We start from the raw sequence: 24969 nt of genomic DNA, 5'->3' as shown, positions 1-24969 counted from the left end.
ACCATGCCGAGAGCAGCCAAGTCTCCTCCTCTGATAAACCTCCACATGTACCACTAAAAACATTTAAATTAGTTTGAATCGGAAATCATGGCTCAAACTACTTGCTGTGAGACCATTTCTTTATTTTTCACACCAAACTGTTTTATAAGACAAACTTTACACAGAGTTCATCAATTATAACTGATGCTTTAACAGTATCAGGATTTCATAATGCAAACTTCAAATCAAAAGGCAAACAGCTGCAGAACATGTGGATCAAAATGAATTCATTAAAAAAACAACGTGGACTTCAAGGATACAGTAAATACACTAAAGTGAAAGGAGGATCCAAAAATAGATGTTTAATAGGATTTGAATTAACTAAAAGTAGTCACCTGTAATCTTTAAAATGGTTCTGATGTGTGCTGCTGTTTTTAACTTTTAACAGTTCTTTGCTGCCACTGTGAATATTGTGTTCTTTGCCTAATTAAATAAAGGTTACACAGCATCACTGCTCCATCTTCTGGAAAAAAAAAAAAAAAAAAGGTATTACATGGAAATACAGCCCAAAACCAGTTCAGCTTGAGTTTCTTTTTTCTGGACATAAAGTCACAGCAGGTGTTGTTTCAAAGCTGGTGGACAGATTTAGTTCATTTTGGAAGTTTTAAGAGCAACTGCTGTGAAAATATTTGCTTGTTTTGGGAGAAAAGGATTTAAGAGAAGATTTTATCACAGCAAAAGTTTAAATATGAATGAAGGATTGAAATTTAACTGAGGTGAAACATGCAATGAATACATAAAAAAATAAGTTAATTTTGGAAAAGCTAAAAAAGTTCAAATAAAAGAAATGATTTACATATCCATATTTGATTTTTGATAGAATACCAGTTTGGTTAAAAAAGAAAGAAAGAAAAGACATTCCTATAACTTTAATAGTACAACTACTAAACACTACTGTGTCCTAAGGGAACAAAGGTTAAAATGTAACAGGGATAACATTTTAGAGAATTAAAATCCCTCAAAGGAAAAAACATAAACTTGATATACATATCTATACATGCAGCTTCCTAAATGTAACATTCAGGATTATTCACTGCAGGTCCAGAAATCAGAGCTACCTCATCAGATCCAAGTGTGACATCAGCTGACACTCTTTACAGGAGATTCCATCTGAACTCTGTGGAGCCTGATCTCAAGGTTTTTAAGTCTGAGCCTGAAACCAGAAGATTCATTGTGATCCAGTGATTTCAGTCCTGCATGATCAGGCTGATGTTTGCACAGAGCAGATAATGAAGTGAATGTTTTTGCACATTGGTAACAGTGAAACAGTTTATTTACAGTGTGAAATCGTTTGTGTTCGGAGTATGAACTGAGATTCCTGAAACTCTTGTCACACTGGTCACAGCTGAAGTTCACTTCCATGTGTGTACGTTCATGTTTGTTACAGTGACCTGATTGTGAGAAGCTTTTGTCACAGTGTCTGCACTTGTATGGTGTCTCTACTGTGTGGATTTGCTTATTCTTGTTCTTTAAGCTCACGTGGAGTGGTGACGGATGACCCACACTGGTCACAGTGCTTTTTGAACACACTGTGGAATAGTTCATGTATTTTTAATGCACTTGGTGTGGAAGCCTCTCCCACATTCTTTGCAGTGGTTCATTTTGTCTCCAGTGTGGATACGTTGATGTGGTTTTAGGTCCCGTTGATGATTGGAAGTTTTTCCACAAAGGTCACAGAGAAACGTTTTCCCACCACCACAGTGACGACAGGGTTGAGAACTGGATCCATCTGTGTTGCTCTGCTTCTAAACAATGACAGCGTAAGTGATCTCTGCCAATGTCCAATTACGTTTTACTGTTTACATTATAACACTCAGCTTACCGAGCGAAAATGATTCTTCATTTTCCAAAACAGTTCTATCAGGATACCTCCATAGGTTTACTGATCAGACTTGTTCCAAACAATCAGGTTAAAATGACAAGATAAAAAATCAATACTTCCTAACAGTATCTGCACTTGTAGAGTTACTTTCTGGTGTGGATCTGTTGGTGTTTTTTCAGGTAATGTGGAGATTTAAAAGTCTTCTCACACAGGTCACATTAATAAGGTCTCTCCTCAGTGTGGGTAAACATGTGTATTTGTAGTTGTGCATCTGTTGTAAACAGTTTCCCACACTGATCACAGTAGGAAAGATCATTTCCGGTGTGAATGCGTAGGTGAATATTTCGGTACCTTTTTTCACTGAAAGTTTTTCCACAAAAGTCGCAGCGTGGGTATTCCAGAGTGGGTAACTAGATGCTTCTGTAAGTTTCGACTTTGACCAAAAGCTTTACCACACAAGTCACAGCTGTAAGGTTTAACTCCACTGTGGATGACTTGGTGTTTTTTTAAGTCTCTAGCCCGGGTAAAAGACTTTCCACACAAGTCACAGCTGTAAGATTTAACCCCACTGTGGATGATTCTGTGGTTTTTTAAGTCTCCAGCCTGGGTAAAAGACTTTCCACAAAACTCACAACTGTACGCTTTAACTCCACTGTGGATGAGTTGGTGTATTTTTAAGCCTCGAGCCCGCGCAAAAGACTTTCCACAAAACTCACAGCTGTACGCTTTAACTCCACTGTGGATGAGTTGGTGTATTTTTAAGCCTCGAGCCCGCGCAAAAGACTTTCCACACAACTCACAGCTGTAAGGTTTAAATCCACTGTGGATGATTCTGTGGAGTTTTAAGTTTCCAGCCTGCAGAAAAGATTTTCCACACAAGTCACAGCTGTAAGGTTTAAATCCACTGTGGATGCGTTGGTGTGTTTTTAAGTTTTCAGCCCGGGCAAAAGACTTTCCACACAAGTCACAGCTGTAAGGTTTAAATCCACTGTGGATGATTCTGTGTTTTTTTAAGTTTCCAGCCTGCACAAAAGATTTTCCACACAAGTCACAGCTGTAAGGTTTAACTCCACTGTGGATGACTTGGTGTCTTTTTAAGCCTCCAGCCTGGGTAAAAGACTTTCCACACAACTCACAGCTGTATGCTTTAACTCCACTGTGGATGAGTTGGTGAGTTTTTAAACTTCCAGCCTGGGTAAAAGACTTTCCACACTCATCACAGCTGTAGGATTTCTCTCCCTTTCTTCTTTGACGTTTGTCAGCCTCCTGAGAGCGCTGACTTCTTGCTCCATGTTGGTCCTGCAGTGACAGAGATACAAACAGAGGCAGTGAGTGAAATGCAGTCCTGGAACAAACTGAAACTCCCTCCATTGGTGGAATCAAACATGTCAACAAACACCTTGTTGGTGTGTTACCACCACCTTCTGGTGATGGTGTCACATTACAATAATGTGACACAATGAGAGGTAGAGCTGGGCGATATGAGATTTTTTCATATCACGATATGTTTTTTTCATTTCAGGCGATAACGATATCTATCACGATATAAGCCAAATAACTATATTTGTAAGATTTAAATGTGCCGTTGCTCACAAGTAAAATGTGAAATAATCAGCAGCTTGTTTTTATTTAAATATTTATTTCCCATAATAAGTTCAACAGGGTAGATGTACTTAAGGAACATGAGACTTTTTCAGATAAATAAAGGCAAATATTGCAAACTACACAAAAGGCAGCCGCTAAAGCGTTTAAGTTTCAAAATAGAACAAACGAAACAGACTAAATTGTCAATTCCACTTAGAAACAAAATATTAATTCTAAAAATAAATCTTAGTTTGTTTTACAGAAGAACAGACAAAATTGACTAACTTTTGTCAATATCAAATAAACTGAGAACTAAAAGGAAATTCTCAATCTCTCCTTGTTGTATAGCTTAGCTTTTCAAACAGTTTTAACAGTTACTTTAGTCTGACAAAAGCCGAATGACGAATTAGCACTTCCAGTCAGAGACTGAGGCTACGTCCACACGTACACGGGTATTTTTGAAAACGGAGATTTTCCGTTTTCGTTTCAAAAAATAATCCGTCCACACATAAAGGCAGAAATGAAGGAAAACGCTGCTATGAACATGCCAAAGCAGCAGGTGGCGCTAGATTCCTAACCGTGCAGAAATGTTGGCCAATCAGAAGTCTAGAAGCCTCGGTGGGAAAAAGTAAACAAAGCTGGGGCACAGAAGCAGAACCGAGTCGTATGTGTGGACGGACAGTAACTGTGTGTATATGTAAGCATTTAAACACTGCAGAGAGTAGAATTAACAGTATTGTAGAAATTCATTTCACCGAAACAATAACGTGGCGCACAGTGTGACGCATGCACCAGTTTATTGTATTTCCAGACTTGCTTTCGGCACAATTTACAGTGCACGCTACTCTGTTTTTTGTCAGACTTGAAATAGCCGAAATACCTTCACACTACGGAACTTCTATGGCTCTTCCTTTCGACAATCTCTCCGGCATTGGAACCATCATCTGTTTTCTCTTTGGTCACGCTCGGTTGATTTTTCTAGTCAGCACACTCATTTCCTCCATTACGCGCTGGCTGCTTCCCAAACAAACACACGTGCGGCTTGGCACTTGTGCTGTACGTAACAAGTCACGCGACGTGACGCTGCAGCTGTGATTGGTTCGGCTCTGCGCTACTTAATTTGGATTGGCTGACCTGTTTTTTTTTTGTTTTTTTTTAAGAGGACAAGAGCGGCGAAGTCTATCGCGATAGTTTAATTTCTCTATCGAGTAAAAGTTATATCGCGATACATATCGTTATAGTTCTATCGCCCAGCTCTAATGAGAGGTATAATTAAAATGACATTAGGAAATATTGATCAGCAGAGAAAATCTTTTATTTCATAAAAAATTCAAAGTTCAACTGATGATATTGTTGTTTCAATGTGTGTAGATAAAATATGATCTTTGTATTTTCTTGTGACTTCTGATTTTGAATGTAGATTCTTTATATATGGAGGAGCCCAGGATGGAAGCTGCTCTTAACAGAAAACTCTAATACTTTTCTCACCTTTTGTGTTGAAGACATTGTTTCCACTGTAGTGGCTGAGCTGAGTCCAAATGGCTGAAATTGTTCCTCTGCTGCACCACCAGACTCGTCTCCTGTTACTCAGCAAAAAAGAAGTACACACACACACACACACACACACACACACACATATATGTATATATACACACATACACATATATACACATACATACACATATATACATATATTAGGGGTGCAACGATACAGAAAATTCATAGTTCGGTTTGATAATTTGGTGTCACGGTTTGATATTTTTTCGATACAAAAAAATGTTCATGCATTTTTAATTTGTCATTTATTAAAATTATAAATATATATTTTAAATCAAAAGTACAGTTTTTAAATTTAATGTTGCTGAAACAATAAAGTAATAAAAAATAAATCTGATCGAGAAATCACTCATCTTTGGAAAAGAGAGTTTATTACAGAGAAATGGCTCTTTCCAAAATAAAAGCTATACTATACGCTTCTTCAGGGCTATATTCTCATCAGCATATTAAACATATCAGGTCCCCATAAGGAGAATCATGTGCTAACGGCTGTCTAAATGACTCGGGTAAAGTTTGTAGCATGCGTGCTTGTTGTTTTTGTCTGCTTCCACTTGTCTTTGCACTAGGATGATGTCGGCGTAAATGTGCAGTCATATTCGTTGTGTTCCCACTAGTGCTGTCAGCGTTAATCTGAAATGACGTTAACGCCACAACACGGCAAATCTCCGTTAACGAGCTACCGCGGATCGCCCCGCGCGTGGGGCTGGATGGCGTCAACACGTTAACGAGCAAACTGCGCTAACGCAGTAGTTTCCACCCATGTAATTGAGCATTGCGTGGCACATCCGACATACTGTTTTACTTTTGTCCATGACGCGTGTAGAACATCTGACCAATGTTGTTCATTAATGCTACTTTAATATACCTGATCCGTATTAGTATGCTGCGCATGCACGCAGTGAGATGGGGGCAAGAGAAGGAGGGACCCGCCCCCTGGAATGGAATGACTAACGTGTAATGGTTGCTTTGTTTCGAAGTAAATGATGCTCGATGATATTCACGAACCCTGAGTCATTATTAAACGACAAACATGGTGTCAGAAGTTGTGGTTCGGTCATCTACTCCAGCACTGCCGACGGAGTGGTAAGACTAAAGTTTTCCCAGCACTTTACGGACGAAGCAAGCAAGTAACCAGCTAGCGTTGCTAGGCTATCGTAGCAAGAGGCTATTAAACGTCAACGACCATGTCAGACGGATTCCGTAGACCAGACCCATTGGTGTTTTGTGGAAACATCGCCGAGAAGTGGCGTATATTCGAGCAGGAATACGACATATTTATAGCCTCATTCCGATAAGGATGCTCGGACCAGAGCGTTCATCCTGCTAAACCTAGCCGGCTCTGAAGCCATCGAGCGGGAGCGCGCATTCGTTTATACACCCGCTGTGCACGCGGGGGAAGGAGAACACAGACGACTGGTGACCGAAGCAGAATCGAGAGAAGACCCGGAATGTCTAAAGCGCAAATTTCGTGAACTCTGTAATCCCCAAACAAACATAACAATGGAAAGGCACAAGTTTAACACCAGAAACCAACGGCCAGATGAAACAATTGAGTCTTATGTGAGTGACTTAAAAAATAAGGCAGGCAGTTGTAAATTTGGCCAGCTTAAAGACAAGCTCATCAGAGATAGACTCGTTTGTGGCATAAACAGCGACAGCATGAGAAAGCAATTGCTGCGCGACAGCGACTTAACTTTGAACAAAGCAATTGAAATGTGCCAGATATTCGAGCAGACAGATCGACATACGAAAGCTCTAGCGGCTCCAAAGCAAATGGCAGCAAAGGTCGACACTTTGCATCACACAATAAAGAAAAAACATCCACACAAAGTCAAGACAAAGACAGGCAATGAACGTCGTGCAACGCATCCAGAACATAGGCTCGCTCACGCAATCACAAACTGTAACAACTGCGGGGGCAGCCACGAGGCAAAAAGGGACAAATGCCCAGCATATGGCCAGCAATGCCATAAGTGCCAAAAATGGAATCATTTCCAGAAATGCTGCAAGTCATCACAAACACGGCAATTCAAAAAGAGACCCGTAAACCACATTGAAATGCAGGCGCACGGCAGCGATGAAGAAATGTTCTATGTGAATGGAATTGACATAGACACTATAAATCCCTGCTTTCCATACAAGAATGACATTTTCACCATTAATGGAAAACCCTTAGAGCTCAAACTGGACACTGGCGCCAAATGTAATGTCATACCAGCTAACCTTTTTGAACAACTGAGACATGATGAAAAACTCATGCCATCACGAAACACTAAACTGGTGGCATATGGGGGAGAGGAAATTCAAACAGCTGGCACAGCAACACTCTCATGCCACTCTGCAGGCAAGGACTACCCTCTGCAGTTCTTCATAGTGAAACGAGACGTACAACCCCTACTTGGCTTACCAGACTCACTTCACTTACAATTAATCACACTAAACAAAGAAGTCCACCACGTGACTAAGGAAGTGGAAAGCACCTTTTCAGAACAGATCTTCTCAGAGTATTCAGACCTCTTCGAAGATAAACTTGGTAAACTTCCGGTTACCTATTCCATGAAAATAGACCCAGAAGTCACACCAGTAATAAAGCAGCACGCAAAATACCGGTTCCAATGCTAGACAAGGTTAGAGCAGAATTAACCCGTATGGTCGAGTTGGGTGTGATCACCCCTGTCAAGGTCAAGGTCAAGGTCAGATTTATTTATATAGCACATTTCCAACAGCCGATGCTGCACAAAGTGCTTAACAATAACAATAAAATTAAAAACTACAGTGTAATACAATAATAACAATAGAAACAATAAAATAGAAGAATTGAAACAATACTAACTAATTCAGATAAATCCAAAATGCTTGGGTCATAATGTGTTAAAAGCCAGAGCGTAAAAGTGTGTCTTTAGTAAAGATTTAAATTGCTCAAGAGTTTGAGCAGATCTAATATTAAAGGGGAGACTATTCCAAAGTCTGGGACCTGCCACAGAAAAGGATCTATCACCACGAGATTTGAGGTTAGTCCGTGGAATGGACAACAATAGTTTTGAACTAGATCTCGTGGGTTTTCCTGGAGCATAGGCAGAGAGGAGCTCTGACAAGTAGGGGGGGGCTCGGGCGTTGAGTGACTTAAAAACAAAAAGTAAGAGTTTAAATTGGATCCTGTAGGGGACAGGGAGCCAGTGTAAAGAGGCTAAAATTGGGGTTATATGCTCTCTCCGTTTGGTACCGGTTAGCAGGCGAGCAGCAGCATTTTGAACCATCTGAAGGCGATGGATGGTGGCATGATCTAGGCCATAATACAATGAATTGCAGTAGTCCAATCTGCAAGTAAGAAAAAGGTGGATGATACGCTCGAAGACGTCAGCCGGAAGGTATGACTTTATCCTGGCTAGCTGTCTTAGCTGAAAAAAACAGGACTGAACTACTGCACTCACCTGCTTATTCAATTTAAAAGAACCATCAATGTAAACTCCGAGGTTTTTTACAATACGAGGAGAGGGTACCCAACGTGCTGTCGATATGATTGAAATTGCCAAAAATGACAACCTCAGTTTTGTTTTCATTTAGCTGTAAAAAATTTAATGATAACCACTGTTTAACGTCGTCAAGGCAGCGTAATAAGAGCTGCGGTTGATCTGATCCTGATTTTAAAGGTAGATAAATCTGTAGATCATCCGCAAAGCAATGAAATGAAATGCTGTACCGCGAGAAGATGGAGCCCAATGGCAGCAAATAGAGTGCGAAGAGGGCGGGACCCAAAATAGAGCCTTGAGGAACGCCGTATTTAAGAGGAGCTAATTTGGAGTTGTGGGGGCCCATATTGACATAAAAGAACCTTTCTGTCAAGTAGGAGCGAAACCACTGAAGGGCAGATCCTTTTAGGCCAGCATGCGATTCTAGCCGTGATAACAGGATGTCGTGGTCAACCGTGTCAAAAGCTGCTGACAAGTCCAACAGTAAAAGGGCAGCAGGGCTGCCAGAATCCATAGTTAAGAGAATATCGTTAAAAATCCTTAAAAGTGCTGTCTCAGTGCTATGTAATGATTTAAAACCAGATTGAAATTTTTCTGAGATCATATTAAAATCGAGGTGTGCCTGCAACTGTAGATAGACCACTTTCTCCAAAACTTTAGATAGAAAAGGAAGCTTTGAGATGGGCCTGTAATTAGACAGAACAGTTGGGTCCAGGTTTTGTTTTTTAAGAAGAGGCTGAACTACAGCTTGTTTGAAGCATAGTGGGACGCAGCCTGTAGTAAGGGACGTATTAATCAATTTCAGAATAAAAGGGCCAACAGTATTAAAAGTGTTTTTGAGCAGACTCGGGGGAAGAGAATCAGAGGGGCAGTGTGATGATCTTAGGCCACTAACTATCGCGGTCAGGTCCTTAAGGGAGACGGGATCAAACTGCTCTAAGACAGCTGAACACACAGGTGGAGGGCTTTGAACTGAGACAACAGACAACGAAACAAGGGCCCTAATCGATAAGATCTTGTTATTGAAAAATGCTAAAAAATCATCGCACATACTTGGTGAAGAAGTAACTCCAGGATTATCACATAAACTAAAAAAGCGATTAAGAATGTTAAAAAGTACCTGAGGCCTATGACCGTTTGCTGATACTAAGTTTGAGACAAATTGTGTTTTTGCAGTTTTTACAGCTTCTTGATAAGCAGAGAGACAAGTCCTTAAAATCTGTAAGGAAACATACAATCTGTCCTTTTTCCATCTCCTTTCAGCGCGTCTGTAGTCGCGTCTGAGGGAGCGGGTGTAATCGTTCAACCACGGTTCTGATGAATTCTTAGCGCGCACAGTTCTGAATGGTGCAATAGAGTCCAAGATATAAGTGCAAGTAGAATGAAGAATAGCCGAAAGGTCCTCAACATTTTTACAATTGGAGTTCAATATTCCAGAGTCCATAAAGGCAGCAGAAAAGGCAGGTGCTGTTAGTACATTAAGCGCTCGCTTATTGCGCAGTGGGGCGTTCGACTTGTCCATCGAGCAGCGCAGTGTTAGAGTGAACAACACAGGAAGATGATCGGAAATGCGTAATTCGGATATATCCGTGATGCACACTTCCAACCCGTGGGAAAGCACCAAGTCCAGTGTGTGACCTTTTTCGTGCGTGGGACCAGAAACCCACTGGGTCAAGTTAAAGGAATCAATAATATTTAAAAAGTCCTTGACCAAAAATTTCGAATCACAACAGACATGAATATTAAAATCGCCAAGGATCAAAAAGCTGTCGTATTTAAGAGCGGTTCCAGCCATAAAATCAGAAAACTCTTTGATAAAATCCTTATTAAACTTGGGAGGGCGATATATAAGGGCACACAGCAGAGGCGCAGCAGGATTAAGGTGTAACTCAAACAGCTGGAGTTCAAAACTAGAAAATGAGTCATGCTGTAATATTTGATGGCAATGAAATCGAGGATTGAACACAGTGGCTAGGCCTCCCCCCCTGCCAGAGGACCGAGGGAGGCTGAAGAATGAGAAATTGGGAGGGACCAGTTCCGAAAACGCTACAGACTCACCGGGTTGGAGCCGTCAGAAATAGAAAGTCCAACTGTTGTGACTTTATGAAGTCGTTTAATACAACTGTCACAGAGCCAACAGAATGGGTGTCGTCCATGGTGGCGACCCACAAGAAAAATTCAGATGAGATCAGACTCTGCATCGATCCAAGAGACTTGAATAAAGCACTAAAACGCCCACATCATCCTATGCGTACTATAGAGGAGATAGCCGCCCAAATGCCTAACTCCAAAGTCTTTTCCGTCTTGGATGCGAAATGCTCCTTTTGGCAGATAACACTTGACCACCAATCATCCATGCTCACAACTTTCAGCTCACCGTTTGGCAGATTCCGCTTTCTAAGAATGCCATATGGAATAAACTCAGCCAGTGAGGTGTTCCAGCGTGCAATGGAGCAGATCTTTGCTGGATTCCCCTGTGCTATCATTGTTGACGACATACTCATCAGTGGAAGAGATATGAAAGAGCATGAACACAATCTCAGAAAAGTACTCGACCGTGCAAGGGAAGTCAAGCTGAGACTTAACCCCCTGAAGTGCAAATTCAGTCTCAAAAAAGCCTGCTACGTTGGCCACGTCTTCACAAGCGAGGGCTTGAAGCCTGACCCAGCAAAGACCAAAGCAATTGAAGAGATGCCCACACCTGAAAACGTCACAGCTCTCCAACGCTTCTTAGGGATGATTAATTACCTAGGAAAGTTCATTCCTAATTTCAGCGAGCTTTCAGCCCCACTTCGGGAGCTAACGTGCAAAGAAGTACAGTGGTGTTGGCTCAAGCAGCATCAAGATGCATTCAATGCTTTAAAACGAAGCCTGACCAGTCCTCCTACCCTCAGATACTACGACGTAAAGAAACCTGTCACGTTAACGTGTGACGCATCGCAGTATGGACTCGGGGCTGCATGCCTCCAAGAAGGCGCCCCGATTCCCTACTCATCTCGTACTCTGACACAGACAGAAACGTGCTATGCGCAGATTGAGAAGGAGCTTCTTGCAGTCGTATTTGGTTGTTCCAAGTTTAATGATTACATCTATGGGAAACAAATCCAAATTGAAACTGATCATCAGCCATTAGTCACCATCTTGAACAAGCCAATACATTCAGCTCCAGCCAGACTGCAACGCATGATGCTTAGGCTGCAAAAGTACAACTTTCAGATAGTGTACAAAAAAGGCTCGCAGATGTACCTCGCCGACACTTTATCCCGTGCTCCCACAACCTCGACGGATCAAAATAGTGATGAAACAGCTGACTACGAGATCATGTCGATCCAGCAAATCTCTTCTTACAGGCTGATGCAGCTAAAGGAACACACTGCCTCAGATCCAGAGCTACAGAAACTGAGCACTGTCATAATGAGAGGATGGCCTTGCAGACAAACTCAGCTGCCCACAGAACTTCGTCAATACCACCCATATCGAGACAAACTCACTCTAGAAGATGGCATTGTCATGAAAGGGCTGAAAACAGTGATTCCCAAATCTTTGCAAAAAGATTATATCGTCATCCTCCACAGAGGGCACCCAGGCATGGAAGCTACTAAACACAGGGCCTGTGGCATTGTGTTTTGGCCCACAATGACAGCAGATATTGAGCAAGAAACAGCTGCGTGTCCAGTGTGCAACAGCACAAGGCCACATTAACAGAAAGAGCAGTTAAAGCTACATCCAGTGCCGGACATACCCTGGTCAACCGTCGCCACCGACATCTTCGAGTGGAACGGTCAACATCACCTGGTTGTAGTCGACTCTTACTCAGGTTGGTTCGAAGTAGACCTGCTTCCAGACCTAACCGCCAACACTGTCATCACAAAGCTCAAAAGACACTTTTCTGTCCATGGCAGCCCGCACAAAGTAATATCAGACAACGGCACTCAGTTCACCAGCCAACGCTTTGCAGACTTTGCTTCAGCATGGGACTTTGTTCATGTGACAAGTAGCCCAGAATACCCGCAGGCCAATGGATTGGCTGAACGTGCGGTTCGCAGTGCAAAGCAATTGATGGAAAGATCAAAGAGAGATGGAACGGATGTCTTCCTTAACCTACTCAATCTCCGCAACGTGCCACGTGACAACACACTATGTTCCCCAGCTGAAAGGCTGATGTCAAGACAGACGCGCACGACCCTACCGGTGTGTAGACGTCTGCTCGTTCCCAGCCCCAAAAGCAACAAAACAGTTAAAACAAACCTACTTCACAAGCGCCAGGCACAAAAGAGATACTATGACAAGTCCAGCAGACCCCTCCGCCCCCTCATGCCAGGTGAGGTTGTGCGGATGCAAACGCGTCAAGGACATGACTCCTTAGGAACCATCAAGGAAGCCTGCGAAGAGCCCAGATCATACATCGTCCAGTCAGGAGCTGGAGAGTACAGGCGAAACCGCAGACATATCCTCCCAGTCTCTGAACCGCCACCACCACACAGAGATTCCCGTGATGATTACACCGCAGCCCAACCACCAACCACTGACTCCCCACAGCACATCCAAGAACCCGTGACACACACCGACGAACAAACACATAGCCACACGCAACACTTCACACAAGCCCCAGTCCAGTCCCCCTGTCGCCCGGCACGTGATGCTTACATCACACGATATGGGAGAGTCTGCAAACCGAACCCCAAGTATGAACACTAAGGCATAAGAGATGGACTGTAACACGAAAGAAAAAAAAAAAAAAAAAGTGGACAGTACACATGATGTGATGTCAGCAAAGTTAAATGCTCACCGTGTCCTTACCAATGACACAGTTCAAGGTGTGAAGTAATTCGTTAATGTTTAGGATAGAATGTTATGATATGGACATGTTGTTAATGTGTTATTGCTAAAGGTGTTGTTAGCAGCTTATACAGCCATAAGCTAAAGAGAGGGGATGTAGAACATCTGACCAATGTTGTTCATTAATGCTACTTTAATATACCTGTTCCGTATTAGTATGCTGCGCATGCACGAAGTGAGACGAGGGCAAGAGAAGGAGGGACCCGCCCCCTGGGATGTGATGACTAACGTGTAATGGTTGCTTTGTTTCGAAGTAAATGATGCTCGATGATATTCACGAACCCTGAGTCATTATTAAACGACAAACAACGCGCATACCTTCAGAGTCATAGGTCACATGAAGACCAAAATAGTTCCAAAGGCCAGATCTGAATGAGGGTGGGGGAGGTTCAATTTGCCATGTTGCAACCAATGACTGTATAAAAGATGGACGACGCGACACCGCCTCCTCCCATTATGCAAAAATGAAGCCAAAATATCCCGTTTGTGGAGGCTGCCATCTTGCAAATTTGGAGCCAGAGTCTGCGCAGTAATGACTTGAGGTGGAGCGACTGTGTAACACTCCCGCCCACACACCCGCTGGACGTGACCGCAAACACGCCCCCTACACTTTTTACGTAGCACCTGTGGCTCAAGTTTTTTGCTGGTTTACCACAACTGACGACTCGTTTAATTAAGGTAAATACAACCATGTCACTGTTATAAGAAAAGACACACAGCTTATCATCTTATAGTTCTAAAATCGCTCTGTTGTTAATTCGTTTGCTAGATTAGCCGCTAGCATACGCACTGTGTTGGAGGCTTGTTGCTAGCTAGTTAGCGATGCTACACACCTGTTACTCTAATAGTCTGTGTTATTGAAGGATTCAGCACTCCTTATGTTTTTTTATCCATTTTTAGACAGCGATGAGATCAGCTGCACACTCCACAGAGGCCCAGAGTTACTGTTAATATCAAAAATATAATGCTGTCCTTTGAGATTTTAACATTTAAGACTGAGTATGATGGATCTAAAACGGTTTAAATCTCTAGTCTACAGCCTGGTAACATGAAACTTTAAAAACAGCAGCAGAAGGTTTCAGTAGAGTAGTCTAATGTGTTTTTTTCATTTAATAATAATCCGTATTATGTATAACAGCTACATTCACCCTGGAGAGAAATTAGTGAGGGAGACCATCAGGACCGAGCTGGGTTTCTGGGTCCAGAGGTTTGGAGAAACTTCTTCCCTTTCTTTCATCACAGCTGTCCTGTGCCAGAAGTTCTGTTGACCCACTGAAAGAGGCTTCATTTAAGAAACACCAGGAACACTGAAGCTCATCGCATTGATCAAGCAGGACTCATGATCTTCACCAGCAGCTCCCTCACAGGGAAATCTTCAGCACTCCTCTGTAGGCCCGCCCCAGAAGATGGATAAACCCAGCGTTTCATGAACACTGTGATGAGACCTCTGGTTTGTGTAATGTTATAAATACTCAGATACTCCCCAGAGGCTGTAGAAAGTTATATATTTAAAAATATATGATCCTCTCTGGTTACTCTGGTATGAATAACTCTGCATCACTTTATGGTAAATAACACACTATGTGCAAAAAACTGTAGTTCAACATACAAGTGACGACCTTTGACCTTCATAAGGTTTTATTTAATTGTGTTAGAGAAACTCAAGCGTGCTCTTCATGCAGCTGAGTACATCAAGTGTTTAAAACTATGACCTCAGAGCGCATCGAAAGCCTTTTGGCCTCCTTCTCAGCAAGCTTCCACTACTCTCACCCTGGGGTTGCGCTCCCCCAGGCTTGTACCTGTGGCTTCATGTCCTGGGGTGGGGGTTGGTTGTTCTCCTGCCCTGCACCCCATCCTTTTGTTCATATTCCAAGACTATTTTTCTTTATGTATTCTTTCACCCCAGCAACCGCCATATTATGATGTTGCAAGCAATCACAAACTCTACAGTCTGTCTAACTCCAATGTCTACCAAGCAATCTATTATTCTCAACAGAGCTAAACTCAACATAAACTGAACCCACATTAAATTTAGCTCGATGCTTACCTTTAGACGAGCCCACAAACCGAGAGAAACTCCGTGATGAAGCTGGAACTCTTTCCAAACACAGGAAACAAATCAGGGAGCAGAGACCCACGTGGTTCACGCTGATCTCAGCTACGATCCAGGAGACAAGGGTGTGCAGATCGATGCAGATATCGATCCAAACGTTGGTAGTGGTATATGTTCCAGTAAGTTTACTACTTTACTCCCGTTTCATGAAAAAGCAGCTCTCTCTGCTCGACTCCTCTCCTGCACACACACTTTGCTCCGCCCCCTTTATCTGGCTCCGCTGTGATTTGTTGCTGTGCGGTCACGTGACTAAGCTGCACAATGCAACCCCGTGGAGTGTTATTTCAAAAGTAGCGCCAATCTCCTTTTCCTAAACTCTTTTCCTTGGCCTCGATGAAAACGTCATCGTGGGGAGGACAACTGCTGAGAAGTCAGGGAAAGAGAGGAGCGGTGCTGAGAATTGGAACAGCCATACACTCGCCTCTCTGTAACAACGTGACACCGGATGTCCGCCTGTTGAAACTACATTGTGCAGAAGATGGACTACAAAAACATACATCTTACTTTGTCACAATGTGTTCTAACCCTGTTGTTTTATGGAGGTTATATAAACAGGAACAGCCTGTTAAAAATATTGCTTCATTATTAGTTTGAATTTTAAAGAAGAACGAACCGTTAGGGTCAGATTTACTAACATCTGCAGCAGGTCAAACACGTCTTTTGATGTTAAAGAGCTGCGATTTACTGAAAAGACTGTCCTAAAACTCTCCAGTCAGTCCTCAAGCTGTGTTTTGAGGTGAGCCCCACTTATTTTTCCTCCATAATACAGTTTATATTAAGCTGAAATGAATTACGCTTCTTATTTTTTAATAGTGCACACAGCTAACTCTCTGCTGAATATGTAAAAAATAAAAGTGTTACTGTGTTACATGCCTGACTGTTGCTCATGGTCTGATGGGAAATCATGTTTTCTGTTCTTTAGCACATCGAAGAGTCAGCTGTTCACAGCTGCTCTCCAGCTGATTTTTACTGAACTGAAGTGGCTTCTTCATAGAGAGATTAAAGCACACTGTTAGTAGATCATCCTGTAATTGTGACATTGTGGTGGACCACTGGAGGGCTCCACTCACACCCAGTTCTCAGGAAGTATTGTTGCTGTGTTTTGGAGGGAAAGTGTTCAGTTCTGTGGTGATGAGTAATAAACGAGCAGTATTTATCGAGAGCTCTCGTGTTGTCTGTGTTTACCTCCACATTGGTGACCCCTGACTCGAACATGCTGCAGTCCGATGGTGGTGCCGACTCCGCTCTGGATGCATCAGCAGCCGCCAGCCCTCTGCCTCCGGCCGCAGCTACGTTTGCTGTGGCGCTCGAGCTGCCGGACTTTTGGCTTCACGATCCCCCGTCGTGGATCACCATGTGGTGGCTTCTCTCGACCCGCTAGCCACCCGTCGTGCGTTGACTCTCCACCCACCCGAGAGAAGTACGCCGCCCTTAAGGAGCTGCTTCTTCGGCGCTATGCCCTCACCGACGCAGAGGGAGCCGAGAAGCTCCTCTCCCTCTCAGGCCTGGGTGGTGGTACGGCTCTCGAAGTGATGGAGCACATGCTATCCTTTCTCAGACCGGACGACGGGGGATTCCTCTTCGCCCACATTTTCCTCCGACAGCTGCCGGCGGCCGTGAGAGCCGGCCTCGCCAACTCTCCGATTCTGGGCACGAAGGATTATCGCTCCCTGGCTGAGGACACGGATCGTATTCTCCTGGCTACCCGCACTTCCCACGATCACGACCTAGTTCCAGCCTCGCCGGTGGCGCCTTCCACTTCCCCGCTGACCTGCCACGACGTACCCAATCCTTCGCTGACGGCAAAGATCGCGGCACAGCGACACCACGGACGGGACCTCTATTTCTACCATCAGCGTTTTGGCGCCGAAGCGCACCGCTGCCTGCCGCCGTGCGCTTTTCCGACCCTGGGATATGGACCCCGCCAGCGCGCTGTAGCGGCCGCGACCGCTGGCGACAAAGAAAAACTGCTCTTCATAGAAGACTCGCGGTCTGGGAGACGTTTCCTGGTCGACTCCGGTGTTCTGACAAACCATCCTACTTTGGCAAACCGTCCTACCAGTAGGATAATTTTACGCTGCCATATGACAAACTGCCCTACTTTGGCAAAATGTCCTACTGTATGTAATTTATGCACATTTCTGCTGCCAAACAATAATTCCAGCACAAATTTAAGTAGGTATGACGGTTTGCCACTTAACTTTGCCCATCAGAGTATGTTTGTAGCTGATATTCATAAAGCCAGTTCGGTTTGACACTTCTTTTTACCCATTAAAGTGTGCTTGTAGGTCACATTCACAAAGGTAGCATGTTTTGGCACGCAATTCTTTCTGTCAGAGTATGCTTCTACTTTATAATAACAAAGGTAGCATGTTTTGGCACGTAATTCTTCCCATCAGAATTATGCTTCTTGCTCTTATTAACAAAGGTAGCACGTTTTGGCACGTAATTCTTCCTGTCAGAGTATGCTTCTACTTTATAATAACAAAGGTAGCATGTTTTGGCATGTAATTCTTCCTGTCAGAATTATGCTTCTTGCTCTTATTAACAAAGGTAGCATGTTTTGGCACGTAATTCTTCCTGTCAGAATTATGCTTCTACTTTAGAGGTGGGGCGATCGTGGCTCAAGAGTTGGGAGTTCGCCTTGTAATCGGAAGGTTGCCGGTTCGAGCCCCGGCTTGGACAGTCTCGGTCGTTGTGTCCTTGGGCAAGACACTTCACCCGTTGCCTACTGGTGGTGGTCAGAGGGCCCGGTGGCGCCAGTGTCCGGCAGCCTCGCCTCTGTCAGTGCGCCCCAGGGTGGCTGTGGCTACAATGTAGCTTGCCATCACCAGTGTGTGAATGTGTGTGTGAATGGGTGGATGACTGGATATGTAAAGCGCTTTGGGGTCCTTAGGGACTAGTAAAGCGCTATATAAATACAGGCCATTTACCATTTACCATTTACTTTATAATAACAACGGTAGCATGTTTTGGCACGTAATTCTTCCCGTCAGAATTATGCTTCTTGCTCTTATTAACAAAGGTAGCATGTTTTGGCACGTAATTCTTCCTGTCAGAGTATGCTTCTACTTTATAATAACAAAGGTAGCATGTTTTGGCACGTAATTCTTCCTGTCAGAGTATGCTTCTACTTTATAATAACAAAGGTAGCATGTTTTGGCACGTAATTCTTCCCGTCAGAATTATGCTTCTTGCTCTTATTAACAAAGGTAGCATGTTTTGGCACGTAATTCTTCCTGTCAGAATTATGCTTCTACTTTATAATAACAACGGTAGCATGTTTTGGCACGTAATTCTTCCCGTCAGAATTATGCTTCTTGCTCTTATTAACAAAGGTAGCATGTTTTGGCACGTAATTCTTCCCGTCAGAATTATGCTTCTTGCTCTTATTAACAAAGGTAGCACGTTTTGGAATGTAATTCTTCCTGTCAGAGTATGCTTCTACTTTATAATAACAACAGTAGCATGGTTTGGCACTTGTTTGTAGAAGCAGTCTGCATGCCAAGGTGCTTAAGTTATACAGCTGTCACCACTGAAGTGACTGGAACACCTGACTATATAAACTTTGACAATGAACTCACTCCATTATAGTTACAGTATATATTTACTGAATATATTTACAGATACATATATTTGACATTTATAGATCCAACAGAACACAGGGAGAAAGAACTGAAAAAGAAACAGTGTACAAATTATGCACATTTGTTGCACAGGTACTTGACCAGGCTGCTCTCATATTGAGCACATCCAAAATGTGCCCATCTGGAACAAAACTCGCACTGCACCTGAAGAGGGAGAAGGTGGGGGGGTGTAAGTGTGTTAACCAACATAATGAATTTGATGAGAAAATAATTACTACAGTGGCTTGCAAAAGTTTCGGCCCCCGTGAACTTTTCCACATTTTGTCAGATTGCATTCACAAACATGAATCAATTTTATTGGAATTCCACGTGAAAGACCAATGTCTCTACCAGTCTCTAGCTGGTAGAGACAGACCCTAAAAGACTGACAGCTGTAATTGCAGATAAAGGTGGTTCTACAAAGTATTGACTCAGGGGGCTGAATAATTACGCACACCCCACTTTTCAGTTATTCATTTGTAAAAATTGTTTAGAATCATGTATGATTGTTGTTCCACTTCTCACGTGTGCACCACTTTGTATTGGTCTTTCACGTGGAATTCCAATTAAAATTGATTTGTGTTTGTGGCTGTAATGTGACAAAATGTGGAAAAGTTCAAGGGGGCCGAATACTATTGCAAGCCACTGTATATTGCATTTGTGGTTTATTTGTTTTACCATTTCAATCATACTGGACTCAGGATCGGCTTCCAGCATGGAACAAACCACACAGTAGTCATCAGCATTACCTAGAAACACACTGACGTTCAACCTAACAGTTTTAAACAAAACTGAAAGTGCTATTGCAATACAAAAGCACATGACTCAACTTACTTTGATGTTCTAGCAGTTCGCAAGCAATTTCAGTGCGGTGCAGCCCAATGGCTTCTGGAGTGGACAGCACCCTAGTAACCTCTCCACTCAGAAGGTAGTGTTTGGCAAACTGTAAAATATGTTACAGTAATTGCAATTGATTAACTTAATTCTAGTTAAATACATTAAATACAATTGCTTATTAAATACCTTCAATACTAAAACTCCACAACTGCTGGAGTCCATCTGCTTGTTGTGTGGCAGAGTCTCCATTTTCCAATCCACTCGGGACTCTTCCTTTCCTTTCATCTTCAGAAAATTCCTAATAAAAACAAAACAAGTTTTTAAAATGTAGCCAGCATTTTGCTCTAAATAAAAAGAAAAAAAAAGAACCCCACAAACCAAACAACCTTAAACAGATAATTAATGAATGATGAATACCTCCAGTTACGCATAACTTTCCTTTCATAACAACCTTCATTTCCAAGAGGGTCTAACAGCAGTACAGATTGTGAGGAGATTTTGACAACCTAAAATAAAAATTGTATTTAGTAGAATATGTGTATTATTATGTGTGTGAATGTGTGTGTGAATGGGTGGATGACTGGATATGTAAAGCGCTTTGGGGTCCTTAGGGACTAGTAAAGCGCTATATAAATACAGGCCATTTACCATTTTATTACACTCACTTAAGTAAACATAATCAATTGCAAGCATTTTCAAAATAAGAATATGCTGCTAAAAAGAACAGTAAAACAAAAAAGAGAAAAAACACATGAGGTGTGAACATGTACCACAAGGATCCAGTGTGCACCAGAGTTCAGTGGGCACAACCAAATGTCCTCAGCCGGAAACAACATCTGTTGAATATTTTTAAGTTTATAAAGGTTTAGATTTATTTACATAACATACACTATATAACCAATATAACATCTACATTACCTTGCTGACACATTTAAACTTCACAGAAAACAGAGAGGTTGCAACAACGCAAGACAACTGATACACGGGGTTCTGAAAAATGCAAGATTTTTTTTTTTTTAAATGATTACAAAATTGTATAAAATACTTTTGTGAAATAACTGGCATACGTTCTTACTTGCCTTTTGTTTCTTAATGAGGCAGTGCAGGTATGCATCAATGACCTGTTTGGATTAAAAGAAGATTATTTTTACAGACCACCACTAGGACCAAAAATGATTATTTCACTTACCTCATCAGAAAGCCACCCACTATCCTCCAGTGTGCGAAAAGAAGAGTCATACAATTTGTATGGCCCAACGACTGCCTCCACACGCCCGGTGTCTTTTGCAGCCCAAAGCCACTTCACTAAAAAACAAAATATGATAAGTTTCTTTAGTAATAACAGTTGCCATTTGAAAATCACGGTCAATGGCCAACGGGCCACAAGCAGACAAGGGCCAACGGGCCAACAACATAAACATGCCAGAGGGGAGTAGCTTTATGTAAATCAGAAATTAGCCAAAATTGGACCAACAGGTCAACATTAGCAAGAGGGGAGAAAAAAATCAAACATTCTATCCATTTGACTAGCCAAACAGGCAACAATTGACCAACCGGTCAGAATGAGATTTTTAGCTATGCCACCTTTTTCTTGCGTGCTGGGTTTCTGGGGGGTCACTGGTACAAGCTCTTCTGGTGCTTGGACTGATTTTACCTGAGCTATTTTTGGTGCAAACTGAATGACAGAGGATCTGTTATTTTGCAGCGCTTCATGTTGATGCTGAGGACTGCAAGGCCACATCTCAGAAGATGGGCTACTCTCAACAGGTTCAGCTGGAGTTGAGACTTGGACAGGGTGGCTTGTTCTATAGGGTTTAATGTGGTCAATACTGTATAGACCTTTTAAAGTATTTCCCTCAGCGTTTTTCAGTCTAACACATTTTCCACTGAAGTCATCAATTGTGTAGGGACCTGAAAAATCCGGTTCAAGTCTTCCTCCTTTTCGCCCACGTTTCCTCATATTTAGAAGCAGAATTTGATCCCCTACATTGTACACAACATTTTTGTACTTTTTCAGGGCCCGCTTGGCGTATGCAACCTTTTGCTTGTCTTGTGACTTCGCAATGTTTTCTTGTGCAGTTTCTTTAACTGCATGTTGTGCTTCACTTTCAGACTGTACATAGTCACTGTACCTTTTGTCGTCTGGCAGAATGATGTTGGAAATCTAAAATTTTGTAGATATTAGCAATTAAACCAAGATGATATCATATTCATAAAGACATTACTGGGTTTTTTTCTTAAATAGTTTCAATTCTTAGTTCTAACATAGAAAGAATTTGACAAACACTCACCGGCACTTGAGCAGGCACTTCTGATGGAAATACTGCCTCTCTTCCATACATCAGAAAAAAAGGTTTGTATTTTGTTGTGGTGTGTACTTTTGATCGAAGTGAAAACAGGGTGGCCTCTAGATACGGATCCCAGTTATTCTGCTGGTCATTCACCAGTTTTCGGAGGGCTCTAAATGCAGGCATAGAAATATGTAAACACAGTAAGTAAGACAGAAAGTTTAATTAGAAGTAAAGAAATTAATAAATTATTAAGTAACAATTAAGTTTGAATAACATAAGTAATGTTATTAAAAACTGATAGATAAAAATTAGGCATACCTTTTTATGTTGTCATTGGTCTTTTCATCTAGACCATTGGTCTGTGGATGGTATGCTGCTGTGACACTTCTTTCAATTTGCAATAACTTGCAAAGATCAGAGTTGAGCTTCAACAGATAAGGACAAGGTTATACTGCTTATACAAGCACACAAGAAAAAATCTTTGACCCCAGTGAAGTAAAGTTAAAAAATGTAACTGAAAATTATTTAACACTTACTTCATTCACAAACACTCTGCCTTGGTCTGACAAAATCCTTTTGGGGCAGCCATGTCTATATATAATGGAGCACAAGTGCTGGGCTACCTCAGATGCAGATTTCGTTTTTAATGGGAAAGCTTCAACCCATTTTGAAAAGTAGTCAGTTGCAGTAAGTATATACTGGAAGCCGCTTGAAGTTTTAGGAAGAGGTCCAGTAAGATCTATACCAATAAGTTCCCACACTTCAGACACCTATCAAGGACAAATTAATAATTTGAATAACAATTTGTATAATGTACACATTAACATTGATGGTTAAAATTAGTTGGCAAACCCTCCTGCCTTTATGAATATGAGCTACAAGCATAGTTTGATGGGTAAACGGGGCATAATATTTACCTGAATACACTGCAACGGTTGCACAGCAGTCAGTGGTTTCCCAACTTTTTGACACTGGTCACATTCCTGAATCTTTAAGGTAAAAATATTTATGGAGTTCACGTAAATGTTCAACATTCTCATTTGTAAAAAACAAAAACACTTAATGACATATTCTCTAACGAACAAACTATTTAGCAACAATAGTTTGTGTGCGTGTCTCCAAATCTCTGCCAGGCCTACAGGTTATTACTGTAATATCACTAATTAACCATATTTATTTATATTTTGCAAGTGTACAGTTTCTCTTTTAACTGATATAAAAAAAATTGCTTATTTTAAACACTATTTAACAACAGTACAAACAGTTAATACATACCCATGTTTTAATGTCAACTGTCATACCAAACCAGTAAAATCTGGAACACACTGCATTTAGCGTTTTGTGTGTGCCAGTGTGTCCACCAATTGGAGATGAATGAAACTCATGAAATATCTTCCTGGCATCATCCATGGTTTTTACTACTCTTCTGGTTCCAACAAAGAGTTCTCCATCTGCAGTAAAACAATATATATTTAGAAATTAATTTAACCACATATATGAGTTGTTAGTATTAACAATAAATTACTGACCCTTTTGTTTGAATTTTGAGGCATATCTTCTGAGGTTTGCCTCTGAGCCTTGTCATATCCTGAAGGGTAGGAGCCCGCAGAAATGAACGCGTAAATCTCTTCCCACTTCTTCTCCATATCTACGAATGTCAGTAAACATTTTCTTATGAGCTTCAATATGTGCAGTTGACAATGCAAATAATTTAACTTATTAAATAACGAGATTACCGAAACAGCCTTAAAACACCGAAGCTGCGGACTCAAAAGTGTTGTGCAAATACCACGTGTCCAGTAACTTGACAGCAGACTTCACCGAATCTGCAAATTCGACAGTTTTGTGCAGAAAGCAGATAGCAACTTCACTTTAATATTGACAAACAATCACAAAGGCTTAAAAAATCAAGTATCAACGTCAATAAAAAGTACTAATACTTACTACTTACCTATTCTCCTGCAAATATGACAATGGAGTAGCGTGAAATCACAGCCGGATGCGCTTAGCTTCCCTTTTTGTGTTGTGCGCATGCGCGCACATACTCAGGAACAACGGGTAGGATGGTTTACGGGGTAGGAGAAATTCCCAGAACACCGGCTCCCAGAAGAGCCTCCTTCCCCCGTCCGGAGCCGACAGTTTAGCAGCGGGCTGCGGACCGCAGCTTATTGCGGCTAATGGCTCTCCCATCGCAACGTTCGGGGAAAGGTTCGTGACTGTTTGTTTTCATAATTTGCCTCACTTTACAAATCTGTCACTTCTATAACATATAAAATTAAATATATAATACAATAAGTACTTTGTGAAGGACTTTGCTAACATCTTGGCTGAATACATGCCAAAATATGATTGTGTTCCTATTGTTGGGGGTTTTGATATTCATGTGTGTTGTCCTGATATGCCCATTGCAAAGGGCTTTTAAGGCCTTATTGATTCTTTTAATGTGGTGCAATGTGTGACCTGTCCCACACATGAATGTGGACACACACTTGATCTTGTTTTATCTCATGTTTTGTTTTGGGTTTTTTTGTTTTGTTTTTAATGTAGAGATTTGTGATGCTGTGTTTTCTGATCACAGTCCTGTGATGTTTGAAGTTCCTCTTGCCTGTACCTCAGTTAAACCTCACGCTGCTGCTCGGCGCTGTCGAGTTTTTAACTTCTCCCTTGCTGAGCAGTTTTCAACAGTTTTAACCAGAACTGCAAAATCCCAGATTTTTAATGCAGCCAGAACTGAGCTCATGATTTTATTCCACCTGCCAGACTGCTTTGGACTGCTTTGCACATGGCTTAA

General features: G+C 41.9%; 3 protein-coding genes and 1 long non-coding RNA gene across 6 annotated transcripts in view; all 4 read right to left on the bottom strand.

The window, feature by feature from the left end:
* The window catches only part of LOC147334156 (uncharacterized), a 33221-nt gene extending 17620 nt beyond the window's left edge, over positions 1 to 15601 (bottom strand). Inside the window, exons 1-3 of the mRNA XM_086271424.1 lie at positions 15359 to 15601; positions 4934 to 5025; positions 2309 to 3160 (exon numbers count right to left, since the gene is read on the bottom strand). Of these exons, the coding sequence (XP_086127550.1) occupies positions 2309 to 3160; positions 4934 to 4951 (870 nt within the window). The 5' untranslated portion in view covers positions 4952 to 5025; positions 15359 to 15601. The remainder of the gene's footprint in view (positions 1 to 2308; positions 3161 to 4933; positions 5026 to 15358) is intronic.
* A 3479-nt stretch (positions 15602 to 19080) lies between these two features.
* LOC147334154 (uncharacterized) lies at positions 19081 to 22295 on the bottom strand. 3 transcript variants are annotated; one of them, XM_086287323.1, is made up of 9 exons: positions 22179 to 22295; positions 21077 to 21192; positions 20806 to 20877; positions 20658 to 20723; positions 20305 to 20393; positions 20074 to 20185; positions 19885 to 19993; positions 19729 to 19799; positions 19081 to 19215 (listed from the first exon to the last, which is right to left on the bottom strand). In XM_086287323.1, the coding sequence occupies exons 4-9, from the start codon at positions 20721 to 20723 to the stop codon at positions 19123 to 19125; spliced, it is 540 nt and encodes a 179-aa protein (XP_086143449.1). In that variant the 5' UTR covers positions 20806 to 20877; positions 21077 to 21192; positions 22179 to 22295; the 3' UTR covers positions 19081 to 19122. The 3 variants fall into 3 exon arrangements, with proteins under 3 accessions (XP_086143449.1, XP_086143448.1, XP_086143447.1); XM_086287322.1 differs by lacking the exons at positions 20806 to 20877; positions 22179 to 22295 and having other exon boundaries at positions 21077 to 21152; XM_086287321.1 differs by lacking the exons at positions 21077 to 21192; positions 22179 to 22295 and having other exon boundaries at positions 20806 to 21026.
* Positions 21035 to 22229, bottom strand: LOC147334155 (uncharacterized). Its single transcript, XM_086285882.1, has 3 exons — positions 22179 to 22229; positions 21442 to 22051; positions 21035 to 21192 (listed from the first exon to the last, which is right to left on the bottom strand). The coding sequence occupies exons 1-3, from the start codon at positions 22227 to 22229 to the stop codon at positions 21035 to 21037; spliced, it is 819 nt and encodes a 272-aa protein (XP_086142008.1).
* A 1263-nt stretch (positions 22296 to 23558) lies between the features above and the next one.
* LOC147334153 (uncharacterized) lies at positions 23559 to 24026 on the bottom strand. The gene is made up of 3 exons (XR_015128666.1): positions 23915 to 24026; positions 23708 to 23826; positions 23559 to 23629 (listed from the first exon to the last, which is right to left on the bottom strand). It is a non-coding gene; the product is annotated as an uncharacterized LOC147334153 (long non-coding RNA).
* Between the last annotated feature and the right edge of the window lie 943 nt (positions 24027 to 24969).

This window comes from Aulonocara sp. 'chitande type north' Nkhata Bay, linkage group LG3 (genome assembly GCF_057382095.1).
Source record: "Aulonocara sp. 'chitande type north' Nkhata Bay isolate Kocher_YH1m ecotype deep benthic linkage group LG3, A_spYH_male_GT1.1, whole genome shotgun sequence".
Lineage (NCBI taxonomy): Eukaryota > Metazoa > Chordata > Actinopteri > Cichliformes > Cichlidae > Aulonocara > Aulonocara sp. 'chitande type north' Nkhata Bay.
Note: the sequence above shows the minus strand (reverse complement) of the source record. Positions and strands in the feature narration are given on the sequence as shown.